Genomic DNA, 19,082 nt, shown 5'->3' with positions numbered 1-19,082 from the left:
GAGCTCGACGGTTGAATCATCATCATTTCAATGAGCTATGCGTGTGAACTGTGCAGGATGCTCTTTGAGTAATTTTGACGTTAAGGATGAATTTACCCCGTGTCGTCACTGTTGACGGTATCCGTTCCTGTAATTATTTGCTCAATTAGTGGAATCTTATCTCGAGCAAGTTGCCATTCTATCTCCATCTGTCCCCCTCCCCCTCTCCCCGGGGGGTTGAGCACGAACTGGTAGATTATGGTAAAAGTGGGAGGATAGTCTCCTTTTGCGGGGTTTGGAGTGGTAAACGATGCTTAGGAGCTTTATCAGCTTTTAGAGATCTGAAAGAGGAATATGTTGGAAGCAGAATGAGAAACTGAAGATCGCCTCCATTTGCAGGGCCCAGTGAAAACACAATTCAGCATTCCTGTTATCAAGCAAGGCCATATTTTCTCTTTGATTATCACAGCATCCAGACAAAAGTGTCCAAACAAATGGAGAATGAAAGACTGTCATAGAATAAGCACCGAGTATGCTCTTGTCATACTATGTAGTCGATTATTTCTTTTTTCAGTTGAGGGATCAAATGGGGGAATAAGGTGGTTAGTACAGCTTTTAATTTGCTAAATCTGAAATATTAAGTAGCTTAGATGAAATGTGACTCGGTGAGAAGTGAGAACCAGTCTTGTCTGATTGTGATTATGAGGGAGGATGTTCTTATTGAAATGATTGACGGAAATGAAAAAGATGGAAGAAAAAGGACGGGCCTTGAGATTTCACCTAAAGTGCACATTGCCTAAGTAAATGGTTCTGGCTTTATGGTTCCTTTTGTTACCTGATTGTAGGTTATTCTCACTGGAATGTCCAAAAGAATTTTCTATTAAGTTATTTCTTAGACTGTTGCATTACTAGATGTTCTGTCTGCTTCCTGCTTCTCTTTCTGCCCGGCAGTCCCTGCTTTGCTCAGCCATTCTACCTAGTATATTGATTTTCTTAAGAGAGGTTGACACCTAACTTTTACTGTCAGTTAGATCTCTGAACATTGCCTGCAGTTCGCTGTTGTTGTATAAAGTTACTTGAGAGCCTTGTTCACATTCGCCGACTCTCAGGACCCTATATTAGCCAGTAAACACAAAACAAAGTGAGGCATTGAGAGTTCTAAATTTTCACAAACTCTTTAGTGGAAATTCTGGGGGACTGGGTCATTGATTGGTAATCAAACGGTTCTTATGACATGCTTCTGGGGAAAAAAATTGCAATGTAAGTTAATTGCCTAAATTGCTTCTCCTTTTGGTGCTTATAATGCGTCAAAGATTGGTTTTCTATGGTCCTAAGCTACATCTGCAACAAAGAGTAGTATTAGTCTCCAGTCCTTTTAATGCTGTCCTGACAGTCCCTTTTCATTTTCGAATAAATGTATTTTGAAAAGATTCACTCATTGGTCTGGTTAAGTGCAGTAATCCTCCGGCCATGTCATAGATAGAGTTGCTGGTTTGCACAAACTGATAATACTATAAGGATCACAAGTTTTCTTTATCCATGCCCAAAAAGATTTGTTCACACCCCAGAAGTCTCTGAGTGACTATGATATTGCAAACTGAGGCCTACTTTAGACTTTTGCTTGTGGATTAAAAGGAGACACTAATCTTTATTTGGTTCGGCAGTGAGTTATTTGTTTTCAGCTGATATTTCTACTCTGATTTTGCAGATTAAACTAAAAAATCAGATGACAATGTGCCCTATAAATGTGGATAAGTGAGATGTCATGGACTTCGAAGGAATGATTTTACCTGTAGCTCCTGTACAGTGGGTGTGGTTGAGAGTGAAAGCAGTTTGGCAAGTGACATAATTGGAACAGGTGTTTCATATTTTGATTGTGTTCGTTTGGTTGGCTGATGTAACTGGTTCTGTTATAGTTATGTTTGTGCATTTTCATCGCTAGATCATTATGTTGCTTCAGTACTTAGCATCGTTCGAAATCGAAAGGTGCTTTATCTGATGTGGCCCTCTAGCTGATGTGGCCCCATAGGCAGTGGACAAAGTCTTTGATTGTGCATGGGTGAGATTTTGATGAATTCTGGAAGTTAGATCACCTTTATTCTCCACCTTATTATACTATGTACCTCTTCTCTTGAAGTTTGATAGCTCCATATCCATCTTAAGCTTACGGGAGGTGTTTTTTTTTGTTTTGACATTTGGGTTTCCTTTTTATGATACGAAAAAGAGAAAGAACTATATATGTTCATAAAACCAGGGGCAGAAAATGTATCAACTGTGAAATGCCTCATTCTCTGTTTATATATTTACACGTGGAATCATGATGTCTGGTGCGATTTCTGGGCTCGCCCACTGTCTTTGTGATCCTAATTTCGTGCATTTATACCGTCGTTGTAACCCAGGATAACAGATTCGTGAAACAAATGTTATATCAAGCAGAAGATCATCTTTTAGCAGCAGATGTTTGCAGTTATTACTGTGCTTTAGTACCCGGACCTGCATTTTTGCGATGTGAATGCGACTTCATACATGTGGTCACATGGAATAACGTGCAGCTTTCCCCCATGGCCAAGAAGACGACAACCATCCGTCGCCATCATATGACCAGTGCACCATATGCTCCGTACATCAAAGCTTGTTTGCTTTTAAAGTTGGGGGCGTCGGTGCTCTCATCATCCCAAAAAAGATCAAAGAGCCATCCTTCGTTTATAGCAGTTTGTAGCAAGGTCACATGCCCCGGATAAAAATGATCGAGTTGGTGTCTTGCGATCTTTTCGGGCATTTTGGACAAATTTGTCGCATGATTATGCACACAAAAAAGGCAGATCTTTATCAATTGAAAGGATCACAGCATGTTCTCTCTTTTGTGGGCATTTGCACCAAATCACCAAGAGTAGTTGTGAAGTTCATTACGGTTAGGTGTCAACAATTTCTGTTCAAACCGAGAGCTATGCGTAACCTACCGATAGCGACATAACCCACGTTAACTACCTAAGAACAAATGCCCTTTGGAAATCCTCCAACCTAAATAAATAACACGCATTCAAGCCATCATTCGCACATACCATGTACTTGGGTTGCTTCGACTCCGATCTAGAGCCTGAAAGGGCCGACCAAAATCCAATTCCCCTGTTTACAAAATCCTTCAGGAACGAACATTAAAAGCATGTTCAAGTCTGGCAAGGTTTCTGGAGAGTGCCCACACCCGACTTCAGCAATGATTCAAGCAAACTCCAAGAACTGCATTTTCAATGTCTACCAGCTCTAGTTTATCATCCTCCTGCAACAATTCTTGAAAGGTCCCTCTCACCAACAATTCACCATCTCTCTCCACTCTCTGCAAACTCTTCTAAGCCCCAGACTAGCACTGATGAACCAGAAGTTCCAGGGAGAGAACCAAAAGGCATAATTGAGAGAGAGAGAGCTACAAATTGTACATCGGGAGCAAAAGAAAAAGAAGGTAAGACACTTCACCATTTCCGGCAACCATCCATGGGATGCTTTGTCTCAACATCCAAAACACCCCCCACCAATAACCCAGAACTCCCCCATCTTTCTCCCTTTGATTTTGCATTTTCTCCGAATTTATCACCATCACCAGCCAAAGCAAGAACTGTTTCTCTTGCAACTCCTCTTGTCCACCACCCGCCAATCAAGAAAGGCGACACCCACCATTTGGTCTCTCTGACGTCTACCACCTATGGTTCCCTCCTCCTCATCGACCCACAGAACTCCAGATTGAACATCCAGAATCTGTCTGAGCGGATGCATTTACCACCTCCTCAGACTCCCAACAAAATGGCTGAGCCACCAACTCATGTGGAAGAGTCGAACGACGCCCCATCACTGGATTCCGTCATCAACACCTGGGAGCTCATGGATGGTCTAGATGACTTTGATTACGATGGTGAGAACTTGAGGATGTCTGCTTCTTCCATTTCTTGCAAGCCTTCAGATTACGATGTCCATGAGAAGAAAACAGTTGACTCCACAAATTCATATGAAATTCCAGCTAAGATCAGTGGCCATCATGAAATGACAGTTGGTCCATTGGTGGGATTCAAGGGTCATTCTCCACCATCCAATGGCAAGAATTCATCATTAGGCAAAGAAGATAGGGTAGTTTTGTACTTCACCAGCTTGAGAGGAATCAGAAAGACTTACGAGGACTGTCGTGCTGTTCGAATGATATTCAGGGGCTTGAGAGCAGCTTTGGATGAGAGGGACATTTCGATGGACTCTTCCTACAGAAGGGAATTGCAAGGCAAGCTCAAAGGCAAGGCACTGAGCCTGCCTCAGGTCTTCATAAGAGGAAACCACATCGGTGGTGCGGAAGAGATCAGGCAGCTCAATGAGAACGGGGAATTGGCAAGGCTTTTGGAGGGACTCGACGCAAGTGATCTCGGGTTCATTTGCAAGACATGCGGGGAAGCAAGGTTCGTGCCCTGCCCCAGTTGTAGTGGGAGCAGGAAGGTGTTCGATAAGGGCGATGAAATATTCAGAAGGTGCATGGATTGCAATGAGAACGGGTTGATTCACTGCCCTGGCTGCTGCTCCTGAAAGCAGAATTCTGTGAATCTTTTGCTATTGCAACAGTAGCAACTTTCTTGTGCCGCAACATTCATGCCCAGATGGAATTCCTTTTCTTCCAAAAGTTGCTGTCTTTCAACTGTCTTGTCTGCATTTGTTTCTTTCCTCCATGAATGAAAGTGAAATAAAGGAAAGATTCTTTGCGTTCATGATAAAGCTTGTTTCGCATTCTGACTTGTTTCTTTCCTCCATGAATGAAAGTGAAATGAAGGAAAGATTCTTTGCGTTCATGATAAAGCTTGTTTCGCATTCTGACTTGTTTCTTTCCTGGGACTGCACCGCTTTCTTTGCCGAATCCTCCATTGAAAGCTTGAATCGATCACGGGTATAGATGATGATTCATCTCCTTTCACCTTTTTTCTTTTTGACTGTATAGCTTTAGTTGCCTAGCGAAAAAACTGTGAACCTTCCATGCTCACACCTATGGGACTAGTTAATCGGTTTATGAACCAAAACAGGGAAATGCCTGATGTTCTTTTCCTGGCCTCCTCTTGAACCGATTGAAATCCACATTCAACACATGCAAGAAGTTTCAGCTCAGCACTTCCATGACTCCAAAGAGAAGACCAGGCTCCTTTTGCACCAGTTTGCTTGGCTGCAACGAACGGACAAACGTACGCGATGTCAATTTCCTCTGCAATGGAAACTGACGGCCCTAGGCCTTCCGCCTCTACAAGAGCAACTGAACAAGTGAGTATTCCTCAGACTTCTGTTCTCAGAATCAGTTTTTCTCGCCACTTTCTGAGAATTCAGACTTCCTACCGTTTCTTCGTTTCGCCCAACAAGCGCCAAGAACCGATTTTCAACAGCAAAAGAGGAAAAGGGTGCCCAAAAGCTGAGCCGACAACGTTAAACATCGTCTTTTCTGAGTTGTTGCCGTATCCAGACAGAATTAATATTACCAATCTAGCGTGCTTAGCATTGCTTCAAGACCCCGCATGTTAATCAGTACTTATTTCACCATCGCAGAGTGCAAAGAAAATTCACGCTTTCCCTTAAGAACAGAGGTCCGAACATGGCCAGGACAGGACCCCTGTGGCTCGTGGAATCCACACATGAATATCTTCAGTGGTGGTCCTGTCGTTATCCCAGCCTTAATATTATTCTTTTTGTGGGGTAAAAGATTTCAAAGATGCGACCAATATCGACCGCTCCTGAGCATAATCACAACCTTATAAGACCCTCTAATTTTGTAGAATGGTTGATTTGATTCAAACTTACTTGGCACTGCCGAAGACAGTTAAGCATGTAAGCGCGCCTATCTTTATAGCTCCATGAATGTGTTGGCAGCTCATAACTCAACTCGATACAGTGAAGTAGAGCTGGGAGCCTAAATCGACCAATGGAAAATTTTCAAATAAAATCCCGAAGCGATCTCCTTTTCCCCCCGAAGTGGTCAAATTCGTTTCAAATATGGATTTTTGATCGGTAGGAGAGCATGTGACTATTCCGACCTCGAAAAAGGGGTATTTTAGTAAATTTTTTTTTTCTAAATATACATATTTTCATTTTTTAGTTTTATTCCTCTTTTTTTTACCCTCTCTCCTTTGGCCAATCTCAACCAAAGATGGGGCTCGTGACCGTTTAGCTCACGCATGATAATATTTCCAAGCGAGAAATCCGTTTAGTAACTTGATTTACGTGGCGTAAATCCGTTTGGTTAATCAATTTTTTTTTTTTACTTCCAAAGCGTCTTTGTGGCTTTAAAAATAATTTGAAGCCACTAGAAAAAGTAAAAATTTTAAATTTTTTTGGAAATAGAAAAAATTAATTTCTACTTTTGAGCGGACTTCTGACGAAAGTTTATTTCTAGAGCATTGCCATGCGAGTTGAGCCAACCATGGCTACGTTGTCTTAGAATGATATTTATCCAAAATATGTAGAGACCCTGTTACCGAGCAAAACCCACCTCTCTTCGTCGCCGAGGACGGACCACACAAGCATCACCTTTGCAAAATCTCTTGGCTACTGTGCTCTTTCCCCACTACCGTTTCTGGCCTCCCAAAATGCGACACGCTTCTTCCTTGCGACAATCTCTCCCTATCTCTCTGCGGAATTGCGGTTTTGGTAAGTCATAGCACCCGAAAGCTTTTGTTCACGATGAGCTAGCTCTAGTTGAACACACCACAAGAAATGGCAAGACCCTCTTGTTCCGTTCTTGCGATTGATTGTTCTTCTCGGTAGTTTCAGTTGTTCTGCAAGGCTTGTGTTGGTTGCGCGATAAGGGGTCTTTTCTTTATCAGGAAGCGGTTCAGGGATTGAGTCATTTAGGTCAAAATTGGATTTTTCTTTTGCGTACAGCACTTGAAGAGATTGATAGGAAGTTGATGGATACTGTGCTGAAAACGCATAATCAGCATGGGTTCTTGCGCCCAGTTTGTGGGTTCTCAGAAACTGTTAGCATTTTGAGCTCATCAAAGCTTCAAAACCCGGTGCTCAGGCTTAGTTCGAGGAAGGGTCATTTGAGAAGGGCTAAGAATGGGTGTATTAGGGCGAGCAGTGCTGCTCTTTTGGAGCTTGTCCCAGAAACCAAGAAGGAAAACCTCGAATTTGAGCTTCCCCTGTATGACCCGTCGAAGGGCCTTGTGGTGGACCTAGCCGTGGTGGGAGGCGGCCCTGCGGGGCTCGCCGTGGCTCAGCAAGTGTCGGAGGCGGGACTCACGGTTTGCTCCATTGACCCGTCCCCGAAGTTGATTTGGCCCAACAATTACGGCGTGTGGGTGGATGAGTTTGAAGCCATGGACTTGCTGGATTGCCTAGACACTACCTGGTCCGGGGCAGTTGTGTTCATTAATGACCGAACGAAGAAGGATCTTGGAAGGCCTTATGGCCGAGTTAATAGGAAGCAACTCAAGTCCAAGATGCTCCAGAAATGCATATCGAACGGTGTTAAGTTTCACCAAGCCAAAGTGATCAAAGTCATTCATGAAGAGGCCAAGTCTTTGCTCATATGCAATGACGGTGTCACAATCCAAGCCACAGTGGTTCTTGATGCCACTGGTTTCTCCAGATGTCTCGTTCAATATGACAAACCCTACAATCCCGGTTACCAAGTGGCGTATGGGATACTGGCAGAAGTGGAAGAACACCCCTTTGATGTGGATAAGATGGTTTTCATGGACTGGAGAGACTCACACCTAAAGGGCAATATGGAATTGAAAGAACGAAATAGCAGGATCCCCACTTTTTTGTACGCAATGCCATTCTCTTCGAACAGGATATTTCTGGAAGAAACTTCCCTAGTAGCTCGGCCCGGATTAGCAATGGAAGATATTCAGCAAAGAATGGTGGCTAGATTAAAGCACCTGGGGATAAAGGTGAAGGCTATCGAAGAAGACGAGAGATGCGTCATCCCCATGGGTGGGCCCCTTCCTGTGCTCCCTCAGAGAGTTGTTGGCATAGGTGGTACAGCTGGAATGGTGCATCCTTCCACGGGTTATATGGTAGCGAGAACGCTAGCAGCAGCTCCAATTGTCGCGAATTCCATAGTAAGTTATCTTGGTTCCAATGGGGGTGTTTCAGGCAATGAATTATCCGCAAACGTTTGGAAGGATTTGTGGCCCATAAAAAGGCGGAGACAAAGGGAGTTTTTCTGCTTCGGTATGGATATTTTGCTTAAGCTTGATTTACTGGGTACGAGGAGATTTTTCAATGCATTTTTTGATTTAGAACCTCATTACTGGCACGGGTTCTTGTCGTCTCGACTGTTTCTGTCAGAGCTCGTTTTTTTCGGACTCTCGTTGTTTTCGCACGCTTCCAATACGTCAAGGGTAGAGATTATGGCGAAGGGAACATTACCGCTGGTAAAGATGATTGGCAATTTGATACAGGACAGAGAATTTGATGACTAGAGTCTAAATTTAGTGCAATCTTTGCTGTATACTTCGATGCAAACACACGCATCTTCATGTTAACTTACAGGTACTGCGGAACATGTCAATATGAGTACCACGAACGAGCTTTTAGACTAGCTGATATCCGCATTTGATCACACTTTCAGTGTAATATTTTTTCCTTTGTAAGACCCGGGTGCTCTCGCGTATCCAAAGGTTCATGGATTGATGATTGTATCTGCGTAGCAGAGCTTCTGTATCGCTTTGGCATTTATGATAGAAATGTTCGCCGGTTAATCATCTGTCTCCTGCATTTACATGTTGTTATGTCATGCTTATCTGGTAACAGCTGAAATGCAGTATTTGTGGAGTGTGTTTTTTGTTCATGCAGCTCAAGACTAAAAGGGTCTGCTAAAAAAGCTCTGCTCTGTACAAACTAGTCCAACCGATACGGAGAGACAGCATGTTGATCCTGAAGTTGCATCTGATGGATATTATTCCTTCTCGCCAGATCGGTCTCTCGAGGTTCTTTTGTCGATTAACTTCGAACTCTACGAGACACAGATTTGCTGTGATCTCATTTTGATATTGATGAATGATGCCGTAGATGATCAACGTGATGCTCATACCTAGGCCAAAATGTCGAATTTGCATTTACTTCCATCCTTTGCTGCAGCAAGTTCAGTATTCGTAAAGGTCAATTTGGAAAAGAAATGATGTGTACACAATCTGCAACTTTGTGGGGTTTTAAAGTAATCGTCAATATTAGTTTTTGAATTAAAAGAAATCAAAATAAACTGGTCGTTGTCCCCTCACAACATTGGAAAAATAAATAACATTAGAGTTTTGACATGGCAAGTCTTGCCATTCCTTAAGTTCCTTAGATTTATGTTTAACTAGGTTCTAATTTCACAAGCACGAGTGTTATTCTAGAATAAATCTAAGATGTTTGATTACATTTTTATTCGGATATTTACCAAAAAGGGGAAGTCAAATCGAATTAAGAAAGAGCGGGATTATCAATGCAACTTATAAAAATACGATGGCGCGTGATGATTTGATCAAGATCAAAGGGGCATAGTGTAACATGTAAGGTACTTCACCCTGATTTTCGATTGTCTTATTAACACGATCTCATATCATTTATTTGTAGAGTTATCTTCAAAAAATCGTAGACTTAAAATTCGGAGGATTTTCAGTTTAAGAACTTTAGATTATATATTTAAATTTCATTAATTGAGTGCAAACTGTTCTGAATTAAGATTTATCGTGTGGACTTACGGGCTATTTTATTACATGGAAAAAAACCAAACACTATCCTTAATTTTTTCGACGTGAAAATTTGATATATGAAAAGAGGGAAAAGTAAAAAAAAATTAAAAAGAAAAGAAGGGAAACGATGAAAAATATGGGTCAAAGGAAAAACCAAAAAAGGAAACAGAAAATGGGGCTTATCCTCAATTCCCCACTTTGCTCTCTCTTCCCTTCCAGACATAGCGCCAAAATCTAAAGAGCGCGAATCTAGAGAGAGGAACCGATGGCGAGCTCGTCGTCCGATGATTTCTCCGTCGTCGTGCTGGCGTCCGACCTCGGGATCGACGCGCGTCCGTTCCTCTCGAAGCAGCCGGCGGGCTCGCCGTCCGAGATCGCGGAGGAGGACGGCGGCGACGATTGGCACGATTGCTCTCAGGATCTCTCCCATGACGAAGACTTCTCCGACCTCGAATTCCTCCAGTTCTTTAGGCTCCAAGGCTCCGACAAGGCTGGCAACCGAATTTTCCGCATCGTCGGCAAGTACTTCCCTGGTGAGTGGAATCTTCTTGTTTTGAAGATTCCATTTGAATCTAACGCGACTTTATGGTGGTGTTAGGGTTTGATCTGGGTTGAGGGGTTTGGCGTCTTGGGCTTGTTGGTAATTGAGAGATGATTCCTTTTGTTCCTTTTAGCCAAACAGAACTGATTTTGTTAACTGATCGAGTAGTAGACAGCATTCATCTTTACAAGAATCAGTTGTTGCGGTGCGATCGCGTGCTATTCACCGTCTAGATGCTGAAGTTGTCATCTTGTAGTGTCAGAGAGGACCTGACCGCCGTAACTTTGCATTTTGGGGAGTATTAAGTAGAGAGATCCTCTATTTCCAGCTGAATTTCGGGCCATTCTCTAAAATATTCATTCACAGGGGAAGATTTGAGCTTTTCACTAAAAGTTTAAGTGAGCGAGGAGTACCTGAATGCGAGCTCCCTTTCAAACTATCCATGGCCACTTCTCATCTTTCATTTGACAGTATGTCAATTGTGGAACCCTTGTTTTTTGATAGAATTGCCTACCTCATATATAAAAGGCTGTATCTTTCTGGTGAATTAATATGCGGAGGGGAAACTCGATCTTCCTGGTCACTCGTTATGTGTTTGTTTTGCATTCTCTCATGATCCATCATCAATACTGGACTGACCAATGCAAATGTTTTGGCTGGGTAATTCTTTTCTTTTCTGCATTATGGGGTCATGCCCATGTAGAAAAATATGGAATAGCATTTGAAAAGAAGTTGAGGTGATAAAAAGGTTCTTGGATATTGTTGGTTCTTTTGCTCCAGCTCCAGTTGTTAGCGATGCTGGAGAAAAGTTAATAGAACTTTCTTAAAATACCGTTGCTTTGTTGGTTTGCAGCTCCCGTGGTGAGTGGAGAACGGCTCCGGAAGTATGTTTTTCATAAGATATGCAGTGAGCTTTCTGAAGGGCCGTTTAGCATTGTTTACATGCATAGTACTGTGCAAAAGGAGGATAATTCTCCAGGCATATCTATCTTGAGGTGGATCTATGAAGACCTCCCTGTGGAAATTAAGGAGAGACTTCAACTTGTTTATTTTGTCCACCCTGGAATTCGTTCAAGACTGGTCTTTGCCACCCTTGGTCGGTTATTCTTAAGTGGAGGGTAAGCTGACTTTTACTAATTACTGGGGCTGCTGCCAGTTATAAATCCAAGATTTGGTGTGGTTCCCCCTTCTTCTTCTTCGTGGGAATTGGTGCCTTTGGTCTGTACCAAAGAGCACTTTTGCTGTCACAGACATCTGTTTGTGCTTTCAATGGGGTCGCTTCTTTGGGGCTTATATTGGGATTATGAAACTTGGAAAAGTAAACAGTTCGTAAATCAACATAAACTCTGCTCGGGTTATTCAGTTGGTGAACTCCTGTAGCTGGAAAAATCTGTCTTGTTACTACTGTTGTTTACTTTTCAGATGTTGACGATGAGACCGGTTTGTTTTGATGCTTTGACTTCACTTATTCAGTTAGATTCTGAAAATTTAGTATTGTTTTTAGCCCCCACACTTTGAATAGAATTGTTACAGATATAAGACTGATTGTTATAATAAAGGAGAGGAACTCTGTCAAACGTATTTTGGATCCTAGAACTAGTGAGCATGTGCAAATTAGTCAAGGATGCCATTAGTTTTTTGGGTAAGTGATCTTTTTAGTTTGAAGTTGTATACAAATCCTTGATATGGAATATTGTTGCTATACCTCTATACTGAGGGACTGATTTTTGCCATTATGGATTGCTGAGTCATCCTACGAATTTATCAAATGTTAATGATCTTGATGTACTTCTGTTTCTCATAGGCCTTTTAGCAAGTGAATGCGCACTTTCTAGTTGGCACCAAAGATGTGTGGGTGACATCTTTTGATCTACTCTTTTTCCCTCTTAAATTTGCTTTTGGTTTGTTAATTGTTATGCAGGTTATATTGGAAAATCAAGTATGTAAGCCGCCTGCAATACCTGTGGGACGACATCAAAAGGGGAGAGATAGAAATCCCAGACTTTGTCCAAGAGCATGATGACATTCTTGAGCATAGACCGCTCACAGATTATGGCATTGAGCCAGACCCTTTTTATTTAACCGAGGTGCCTAACACAGCCTACCCCTTTGGGAGGTACGAAGACAGATGGGCAACAAGGGAGTATGCGTCTTGACATCATGGAAAACTAAGCAGCAATTACAAGCCGATGCTAGCTGAGCATGGATAATCTTCTCCAGTTTTGTACAGAATAACTGTCTGGTCACTCGAACTTTCTCTTTGTAATCCTTTACCCTCGTCTTGTGGGACTAAAGCATTATGATCTTCCCATTCCGTGAATGGAGATTTGCTAAAATACCTTGCAATGTATTCACCTCTGGTCCTGTAAACTTATCTACCTGCACATATGGTGACTATATGTTTGGCTATAAGCTGCATCTGTATTAAGCAGAGCCAGTCGCATATGCTGTCCTACCGTCTTTTAACCTTTTTTAGAATGATGATTCTCCTTTCTAGCTAGAGTCCCAACTGTACAGCCTCATGAGCTCTCTCGGATATATAGCATGGGCATGTTATGCTGCTTTGCAACGAAAACTCTTCAGCTTTTATTAACGTTGGTGACTATGACATGAGCTTTATCGCCCAATTTACTGTAACTTTTGATTGACAGACACAATCTGTTCGTTTGTGATTTGAATCCTTAAGCTGGAAGAGCATGATATCAGCTTCCGCGGTCTTTCGTCGCTGTACCCTGACCCCATCTGATGGTGGGTATATTTCGAACAGGAAAAATGGACCAAAGAGTAGAAAGGAGATGCTATAAGCTTTGTCTCAGGACCCAACTGCAAGTGAAGATCCAAGAGGAACTTTCCTCCATTTTTGGCTTTTTATTTAGCTTTATCCTCTTGCTTGGGCTGACCAATAGAAAGATGAAACATTGTAACTTGAGCTCTGGCCTCTGATGCTAAATCCAACGGCGCTGTGCTATCAAGCACAACGCCAGACAGAAACACTGAGATAGATATACTTGATTAATTTACAAACTAAAATAGCAAATTTACATTGAAGACTTAAGTAAAGTCGCTAATTATAATAATCACCTTATAAAATAATTCATTATTCACGCTATGAGTTATGGGTTGAACTAATGAGACCGAGGTCTAATAGTCACTTCCTCCGATTCTGCACACGCACTATGAAATATGATCCAGGCGGATTTTCCCCTAGTTTGGGGTCAAGAATCAACTAAATTAGCGAAAAAGAATGAAGTGAAAATGATTGTCTCGGAGAAATGAGACAATTTCAAAAATAGGAAAATAGCATTAAAATTTGAAAAGAATAAGAATGAGGGATGGCAGCCCTGTTTCAATATATAATCCATACTGACGATGGCTCTGTTTCAATCATCACATTATCATCAAAATATATTAGCACTTTTAAGTTTGATTTTTTTAATTATAAATTATAAATTAGTAAAATCAGCATGCTATACTTAATTAATTTGAATTTCTACAAGCAGATGGAAGAACAGATTCAGGCCGATTCCATGTCCAAGAGAAAAGGGATCAAATCCAATTAGACCACAAGTCCACTCTCTTTCTTTCTCCTCCTCCTCCTCCTCGTACGCCACTCTCGGACCAAAACCATGTTGCGATCACTCTCTCTCCGACGCTCTCTCCACTCCCTTCACCCCCACCACCCCCACCACCGCCACCTCGTAATCCTCTCTTCCTCCTCCACCATCCCCCGTGCCCGACCCGACCCAATCCGCCCCTTCTGCACCGACGCCGCCGCCGCCGCCGCCACCTCCTCCTCCTCCGAGCTCCGTAAGTACCTGGGCTACACTGCCCTCGTCCTTTTCTGCGGCGCCGCCACCTACTACTCCTTCCCCTTCCCCGACAACGCCAAGCACAAGAAGGCCCAGCTCTTCCGCTACGCCCCACTCCCCGAGGACCTCCACACCGTCTCCAACTGGAGCGGCACGCACGAGGTGCAGACCCGCGTCTTCCACCAGCCCGAGAGCTTGGCCCAGCTCGAGGAAGTCGTCGGGGAAGCCAACGCCAAGAAGGCCCGTATCAGGCCCGTCGGGTCGGGTCTGTCGCCGAACGGGATCGGGTTGTCCCGGGCGGGGATGGTGAACTTGGCGCTCATGGACCGGGTGTTGGAGGTGGACAAGGAGAGGAGGACGGTGAGGGTGGAGGCCGGGATAAGAGTGCAGCAGCTGGTGGACGGGATTAAGGAGCACGGCCTCACTCTCCAGAACTTCGCTTCCATTAGGGAGCAGCAGATTGGTGGCATTGTTCAGGTTGGTTGGTATGTTGTGCGTGTTGGTTTTTTCTTTGAGATTTCAGGCGTGTGGGTGGGTCATTGTTTTGGCTACGGAAGTTGGAGGTTAGAGTTTGTTGTGTATGGGGAGGATGTAGTTTCTGAAAGATCAAGACTTGTTGACGTTTGTGTGGTTTGAAGATGAGAGAGATTTGATTGCATCATGGAGTTCCTGTCTTTTGGATTTGGCGGATTGGTATTATGTTTTGAGTTGCTGGTTGGCTTTATTGATGCTTGTGGTGTCGACACTTAGGATGAGATGCTGGCACTTGTGCTATTTTATTATTTGAGCCTGACCGATACATGATCCATGATCCATGATCCATGATTGTTAAGGGGAGGCAAAAAGATAGTACACGAAGAATAAGTAGCATCGGCATTGTGTATCTTTTGGCTTATTGGTCTGGTAATTCATGTGTATAGGTTGGCGCACACGGCACTGGTGCCAGATTGCCTCCCATCGATGAGCAGGTCATCAGTATGAAATTGGTTACTCCTGCCAAGGGTACAATTGAGGTTTCAAAAGAGAAGGACCCAGAACTCTTCTATCTGGCTAGGTGTGGTCTTGGGGGCCTCGGTGTGGTTGCTGAAGTAACCCTCCAATGTGTCGACAGACAAGAGCTCGTGGAGCATACAACTGTGTCAACCATGCAAGAAATCAAGAAAAATCACAAGTACTGATTAATATATGCTAAATGCCAAATTGCCTTTTTAGTGGAACCTGTTCTTTGAATGACACACACCTGCCTCATCTTTTAGCATGGAGGGTTGCATTGGTGATCCATAGATGCATAAATTGCAGGAGAGGTGTTTGTTATGTGTGTGATGTATAAATAATAGGTCGTGCAATAACCACCAGTCTTTTAGTAGAAATGTAACCATTCTTCTACTTTCACAGGAAATTGTTGTCTGAGAATAAACACGTAAAGTATCTGTATATTCCATATACAGATACTGTTGTGGTTGTGACCTGCAATCCTGTCTCAAAATGGAAAGGTCCACCTAAATTCAAGCCCAAGTATACTGTGGACGAAGCTTTGCAGCATGTGCGGCAACTCTACCAGGAGTCACTTCAGAAGTACCGGTAACTTGCTCTCCTTTGGCATATGACTTCTCATAGCTTAGATGAAGCCAAAAGATCGTGGCCAAGTTTAGAGCTGTTTTGTCATTGCTGGCCTGGCTATGAGATAGAAAACCAGAGTGTCTCCAAACATTTCCTAACAGCTTCTGGCTTTGAGTCGGTGCATTCTTCTTCTTCTTGGCATTTGACAAGGAGTTATTTTAATAGCTTTTGAAGATGAGGTGTTGAAATTCATAAATCATCGTGAAGCAGAAAGAGGGATGTTGAATGTACACTGATTTCAAGCCATGGCATTTGCTCAGATTACTTTTAGAATTGCCCGCTGTGTTACTAGATTCTTTTACTTTTTCTTACAAGAGGTGGTTGCTGTGACTCCTGTCATATAATAGGAGGGTCCAAAAATATTTTGATCTGCTAGTGGAATCGTCTTACTTGATAACATTCTTGAAGTCATGAGATAATTTAAGTGTACTGAATAAGCTTTCTCAAGTTTGTAAATATAATCATATAGGTGCTGGTTGATAAGGACATGTTGTAGGGAAGCCTGCTACTTAGGTTGACCAGATCCATCTCAGGCCATGAAAATTTGTACTTATTTTCTTCTGTTGGTGGTATTATGTTTTATTAATGATGTTCTGCCGCTACGGTGCAGAGGCATTCAGGCTCCGAAGTTTGATAAGAACTCTTTATTCGGAATGCTTTCCCTTTGATTTCGCTTATCCTCCTACTCCTTGTGGTTTCTTACTGCTAGTGGGCTGTCGCATCTTGAGTGCTGCTATGCAGTACTGGTCTTAGTTAAGGGGGTTGCTAAATTCTGGATTTACTTGCTGCAGCCCTGACGTTAAATCCTCCAATAAGGATGAGCCAGACATAGATGAGCTCTCTTTCACGGAGCTGAGAGATAAACTGCTTGCCCTGGATCCTCTCAATAAAGACCATGTCATAAAGGTTAATCAAGCTGAGGCTGAGTTCTGGAGGAAGTCAGAGGGATATAGGGTGGGTTGGAGCGATGAAATACTAGGCTTCGACTGTGGTGGCCAGCAGTGGGTCTCAGAGACTTGTTTTCCTGCTGGAACTCTTTCTAAGCCAAGCATGAAAGACATTGAATATATAGAAGAGCTGAAGCGGCTTATAGAGAAGGAGGATATACCTGCACCCGCTCCTATAGAGCAGCGATGGACAGCTTGCAGCAAGAGCCTCATGAGTCCAGCATCAAGTCCAGCAGAAGATGACATATTCTCTTGGGTACTTTGTTGCACATCTTTCACCTCCTTATGGCTGTGTGCGCGCTTGTGCTGGCTCAGTCTCGTTACCAGCATAAAGCACTTGATAACTAAAGCACAGTGGTGATAGAATTGGGAACTGAACCGGTCAGTTTTGGAACTACCGGTCCTGAACTGGCTGGCCAGCTAGTTCCAATTCTACCTGAGAACCTGCCCATTCTTATGTTTTGGGTAAAAATTCGAATTCTTATAATATAAAACTTCAACCACTTTATTACAAAGACATTGCTTGGTCAAATGGTTATATGATTGTTTCGTCATATTGAAGACCACGGTTATGGTTGGAAAAGAAAGTTTTTTCCCCAAAAGATGTATTGAAACAAGTTCAAAACCAGTTCTAACTGGAACCGGCATGGTTGGACTGGTTTCTGGGGGTAGAACCGGCAATCGACCAGGCTGGTTCCCGGATTGAACCATACCTGGTGCTGACCTTACTAGAGCTGATATGCTTCGATTGCTGCATTTGTGGCAGATCTGCTTCTTCATCGTCGTGCATTGCTTGCTTTCATTGTATTGGGAGATAGGAGTGAGAAATTTGAGTATTTCCAATAGGTGCCCACCATCATAGGTACCATCATTACGCATGTCTTGTATATTCAAGTATGTAGCTCCTAGGTTTTAGAAAACCCGACTATAGTGACGTGTACACTGTTTCTTGTGGTCTATTCTACTGTTTTTGTACTCTTGCCCTCTCAGCTTTGGCAAATAGTGACTTTTGAGATGGGCAACCGTTTTCTCAAAATTTCCTCTTGCTTGAATTTGGTTTTTTAATATTTTGGGCAGATTGATAGTATCCATTTGCTGCATGGACCATAATTATCCGCATTCGAAAGTATCTTACAATCGATGAAGCAAATTTTACCTAACTGCTACTATAACATGGAGTATAAGCTTAGAAAGAGAGATCCACAAGTAAACCTTGTTTGTTCTACAGATATTCCTAGTCAGAATTTATTAGTTTCATGGAGCTACAAATTCTTCAAGGGTGTGGCTAAATAACATTCTTTCTGTTTTGTGGTATGTTTTCGAGCATGTTCAACCTTTTATGTAAGACAGGTCTGGATAGCTCATGATTCTCGGTTTTAAAGTGGTGTTGCATCTCTCAGGTTGGCATTATTATGTACCTTCCAACAAGCGATGCTCGTCAGAGAAAGGAAATAACTGAAGAATTTTTCCACTATAGACGTCTGACGCAGGAGCGGTTGTGGGATCGGTATTCTGCTTATGAACACTGGGCTAAGATCGAGGTAATTATCACTATTAGATCTTTTGCATTGTCTTTTTCCCAGTATTTGCATCAGGTGCTTTAGCCAAGGATATCCTCCTGTGAAGGTATTGCTTCAGGCTTCTAACTTGGAAGGATTTTGGGAACTTCAACCAGATGATATTCCGGAGAGAGAGAGAGAGAGAGATTTGTTTTCTTCTTGATCTCCTAGAGTTTAATGTCGATCTACCTATTTTCGCTCCCGGCTTTTGACTTTAAAAGATCTAAACCTAAACCGAACTCTGAAAAACCAAAATCATGCACATCTTTAAGTGTATTTTCTGTTGCTTACCTTGAATTTCCCACAAAGAAATTGTTCAATTGCTATTATACAGGAAAGAGCACATTGGACTGCTAACTTAATATAAGCTCCATTGAAATTTATTCAGGTTCCAAAGGACAATGAAGAGCTTGCTGCCCTGCAAGCAAGACTAAGGAAACGGTTTCCGGTAGATGCGTACAACAAAGCGCGGAGAGAGTTGGACCCCAACAAGATCCTTTCTAATAACAAACTGGACAAACTGTTCCCTCCATCAGAATCCCCGTGAAAATCAGCCTGAGAATCGGTTAGTCAATAATTTTGATACGGCTCTAGTTTCTGCTATCATCAATTCTTACGCAGTCATCTAAGAAAGTAGGATGCCATAAGTTGTTGGCTGTAGAATAAAATCGGAGCACTATGTATTTGCATGATAAAGAGCGGTGGACTGTGTTGTGATTGAATCCATGCTCTGCGTCGACATCTACTCAGGGCATTCTCCACTTCGATTAGGCATCGTGTGGCCTAAAAAACAGAGATCTTCTGGTCTATTTTGCAGTATCCCTGAGAAATTGACTGCTGAAAAAAATATTCGCTTGCTGGATGGTAAAGTGATTTGATCATTCGAGCTGAAGATTATACTCATCAAATTTCTGTCTGTTCCTTGTTCCTTTCTT

General features: G+C 42.6%; 5 protein-coding genes and 1 long non-coding RNA gene across 6 annotated transcripts in view; 5 read left to right on the top strand and 1 right to left on the bottom strand.

Annotated features, from left to right (window-relative positions):
- The window catches only part of LOC115729434, a 31,626-nt gene extending 29,539 nt beyond the window's left edge, over positions 1–2,087 (top strand). The window contains exon 6 of the mRNA XM_030660020.2: positions 1,688–2,087. The gene's annotated coding sequence lies outside the window, so the exon portion shown is untranslated. The remainder of the gene's footprint in view (positions 1–1,687) is intronic.
- On the bottom strand, positions 860–1,251 carry LOC125312644. Its single transcript, XR_007196712.1, has 2 exons — positions 990–1,251; positions 860–955 (listed from the first exon to the last, which is right to left on the bottom strand). It is a non-coding gene; the product is annotated as an uncharacterized LOC125312644 (long non-coding RNA).
- Positions 2,088–2,767: 680 nt separating the features above from the next.
- LOC115733507 (uncharacterized protein At5g39865) lies at positions 2,768–4,713 on the top strand. The gene has a single exon (XM_030664161.2). It carries the CDS (start codon positions 3,469–3,471, stop codon positions 4,534–4,536), a length of 1,068 nt encoding a protein of 355 aa, XP_030520021.1. The 5' UTR covers positions 2,768–3,468; the 3' UTR covers positions 4,537–4,713.
- A 1,737-nt stretch (positions 4,714–6,450) lies between these two features.
- Positions 6,451–8,696, top strand: LOC115731963 (lycopene beta cyclase, chloroplastic/chromoplastic). Its single transcript, XM_030662630.2, has one exon. The coding sequence runs from the start codon at positions 6,894–6,896 to the stop codon at positions 8,415–8,417; it is 1,524 nt and encodes a 507-aa protein (XP_030518490.1). The 5' UTR covers positions 6,451–6,893; the 3' UTR covers positions 8,418–8,696.
- A 1,053-nt stretch (positions 8,697–9,749) lies between these two features.
- Positions 9,750–12,645, top strand: LOC115730691 (rho GTPase-activating protein 68F). The gene is made up of 4 exons (XM_048271395.1): positions 9,750–9,871; positions 9,910–10,204; positions 11,066–11,330; positions 12,134–12,645. Exons 2-4 carry the CDS (start codon positions 9,937–9,939, stop codon positions 12,366–12,368), a joined length of 768 nt encoding a protein of 255 aa, XP_048127352.1. The 5' UTR covers positions 9,750–9,871; positions 9,910–9,936; the 3' UTR covers positions 12,369–12,645.
- A 1,094-nt stretch (positions 12,646–13,739) lies between these two features.
- Positions 13,740–19,074, top strand: LOC115730681 (L-galactono-1,4-lactone dehydrogenase, mitochondrial). The gene is made up of 6 exons (XM_030661291.2): positions 13,740–14,498; positions 14,942–15,192; positions 15,417–15,602; positions 16,433–16,844; positions 17,989–18,129; positions 18,536–19,074. Exons 1-6 carry the CDS (start codon positions 13,839–13,841, stop codon positions 18,692–18,694), a joined length of 1,809 nt encoding a protein of 602 aa, XP_030517151.1. The 5' UTR covers positions 13,740–13,838; the 3' UTR covers positions 18,695–19,074.
- The last annotated feature ends 8 nt before the right edge of the window (positions 19,075–19,082 follow it).

This window comes from Rhodamnia argentea, chromosome 10 (genome assembly GCF_020921035.1).
Source record: "Rhodamnia argentea isolate NSW1041297 chromosome 10, ASM2092103v1, whole genome shotgun sequence".
Lineage (NCBI taxonomy): Eukaryota > Viridiplantae > Streptophyta > Magnoliopsida > Myrtales > Myrtaceae > Rhodamnia > Rhodamnia argentea.
The sequence above is the reverse complement of the archived record's forward strand: the minus strand, read 5'-3'. Positions and strand labels throughout refer to the sequence as shown.

Excerpts from the sequence above, each read along its gene's own strand:
- LOC115733507 (XM_030664161.2), top strand. The coding sequence starts at position 3,469 with ATGGGATGCTTTGTCTCAACATCCAAAACACCCCCCACCAATAACCCA.
- LOC115731963 (XM_030662630.2), top strand. The coding sequence starts at position 6,894 with ATGGATACTGTGCTGAAAACGCATAATCAGCATGGGTTCTTGCGCCCA.
- LOC115730691 (XM_048271395.1), top strand. The coding sequence starts at position 9,937 with ATGGCGAGCTCGTCGTCCGATGATTTCTCCGTCGTCGTGCTGGCGTCC. Across the intron at positions 10,205-11,065 it reads CGTCGGCAAGTACTTCCCTG|CTCCCGTGGTGAGTGGAGAA; the intron begins GTGAGTGGAATC and ends GTTGGTTTGCAG. Across the intron at positions 11,331-12,133 it reads CGGTTATTCTTAAGTGGAGG|GTTATATTGGAAAATCAAGT; the intron begins GTAAGCTGACTT and ends ATTGTTATGCAG.
- LOC115730681 (XM_030661291.2), top strand. The coding sequence starts at position 13,839 with ATGTTGCGATCACTCTCTCTCCGACGCTCTCTCCACTCCCTTCACCCC. Across the intron at positions 14,499-14,941 it reads AGATTGGTGGCATTGTTCAG|GTTGGCGCACACGGCACTGG; the intron begins GTTGGTTGGTAT and ends TCATGTGTATAG. Across the intron at positions 15,603-16,432 it reads GAGTCACTTCAGAAGTACCG|CCCTGACGTTAAATCCTCCA; the intron begins GTAACTTGCTCT and ends TACTTGCTGCAG.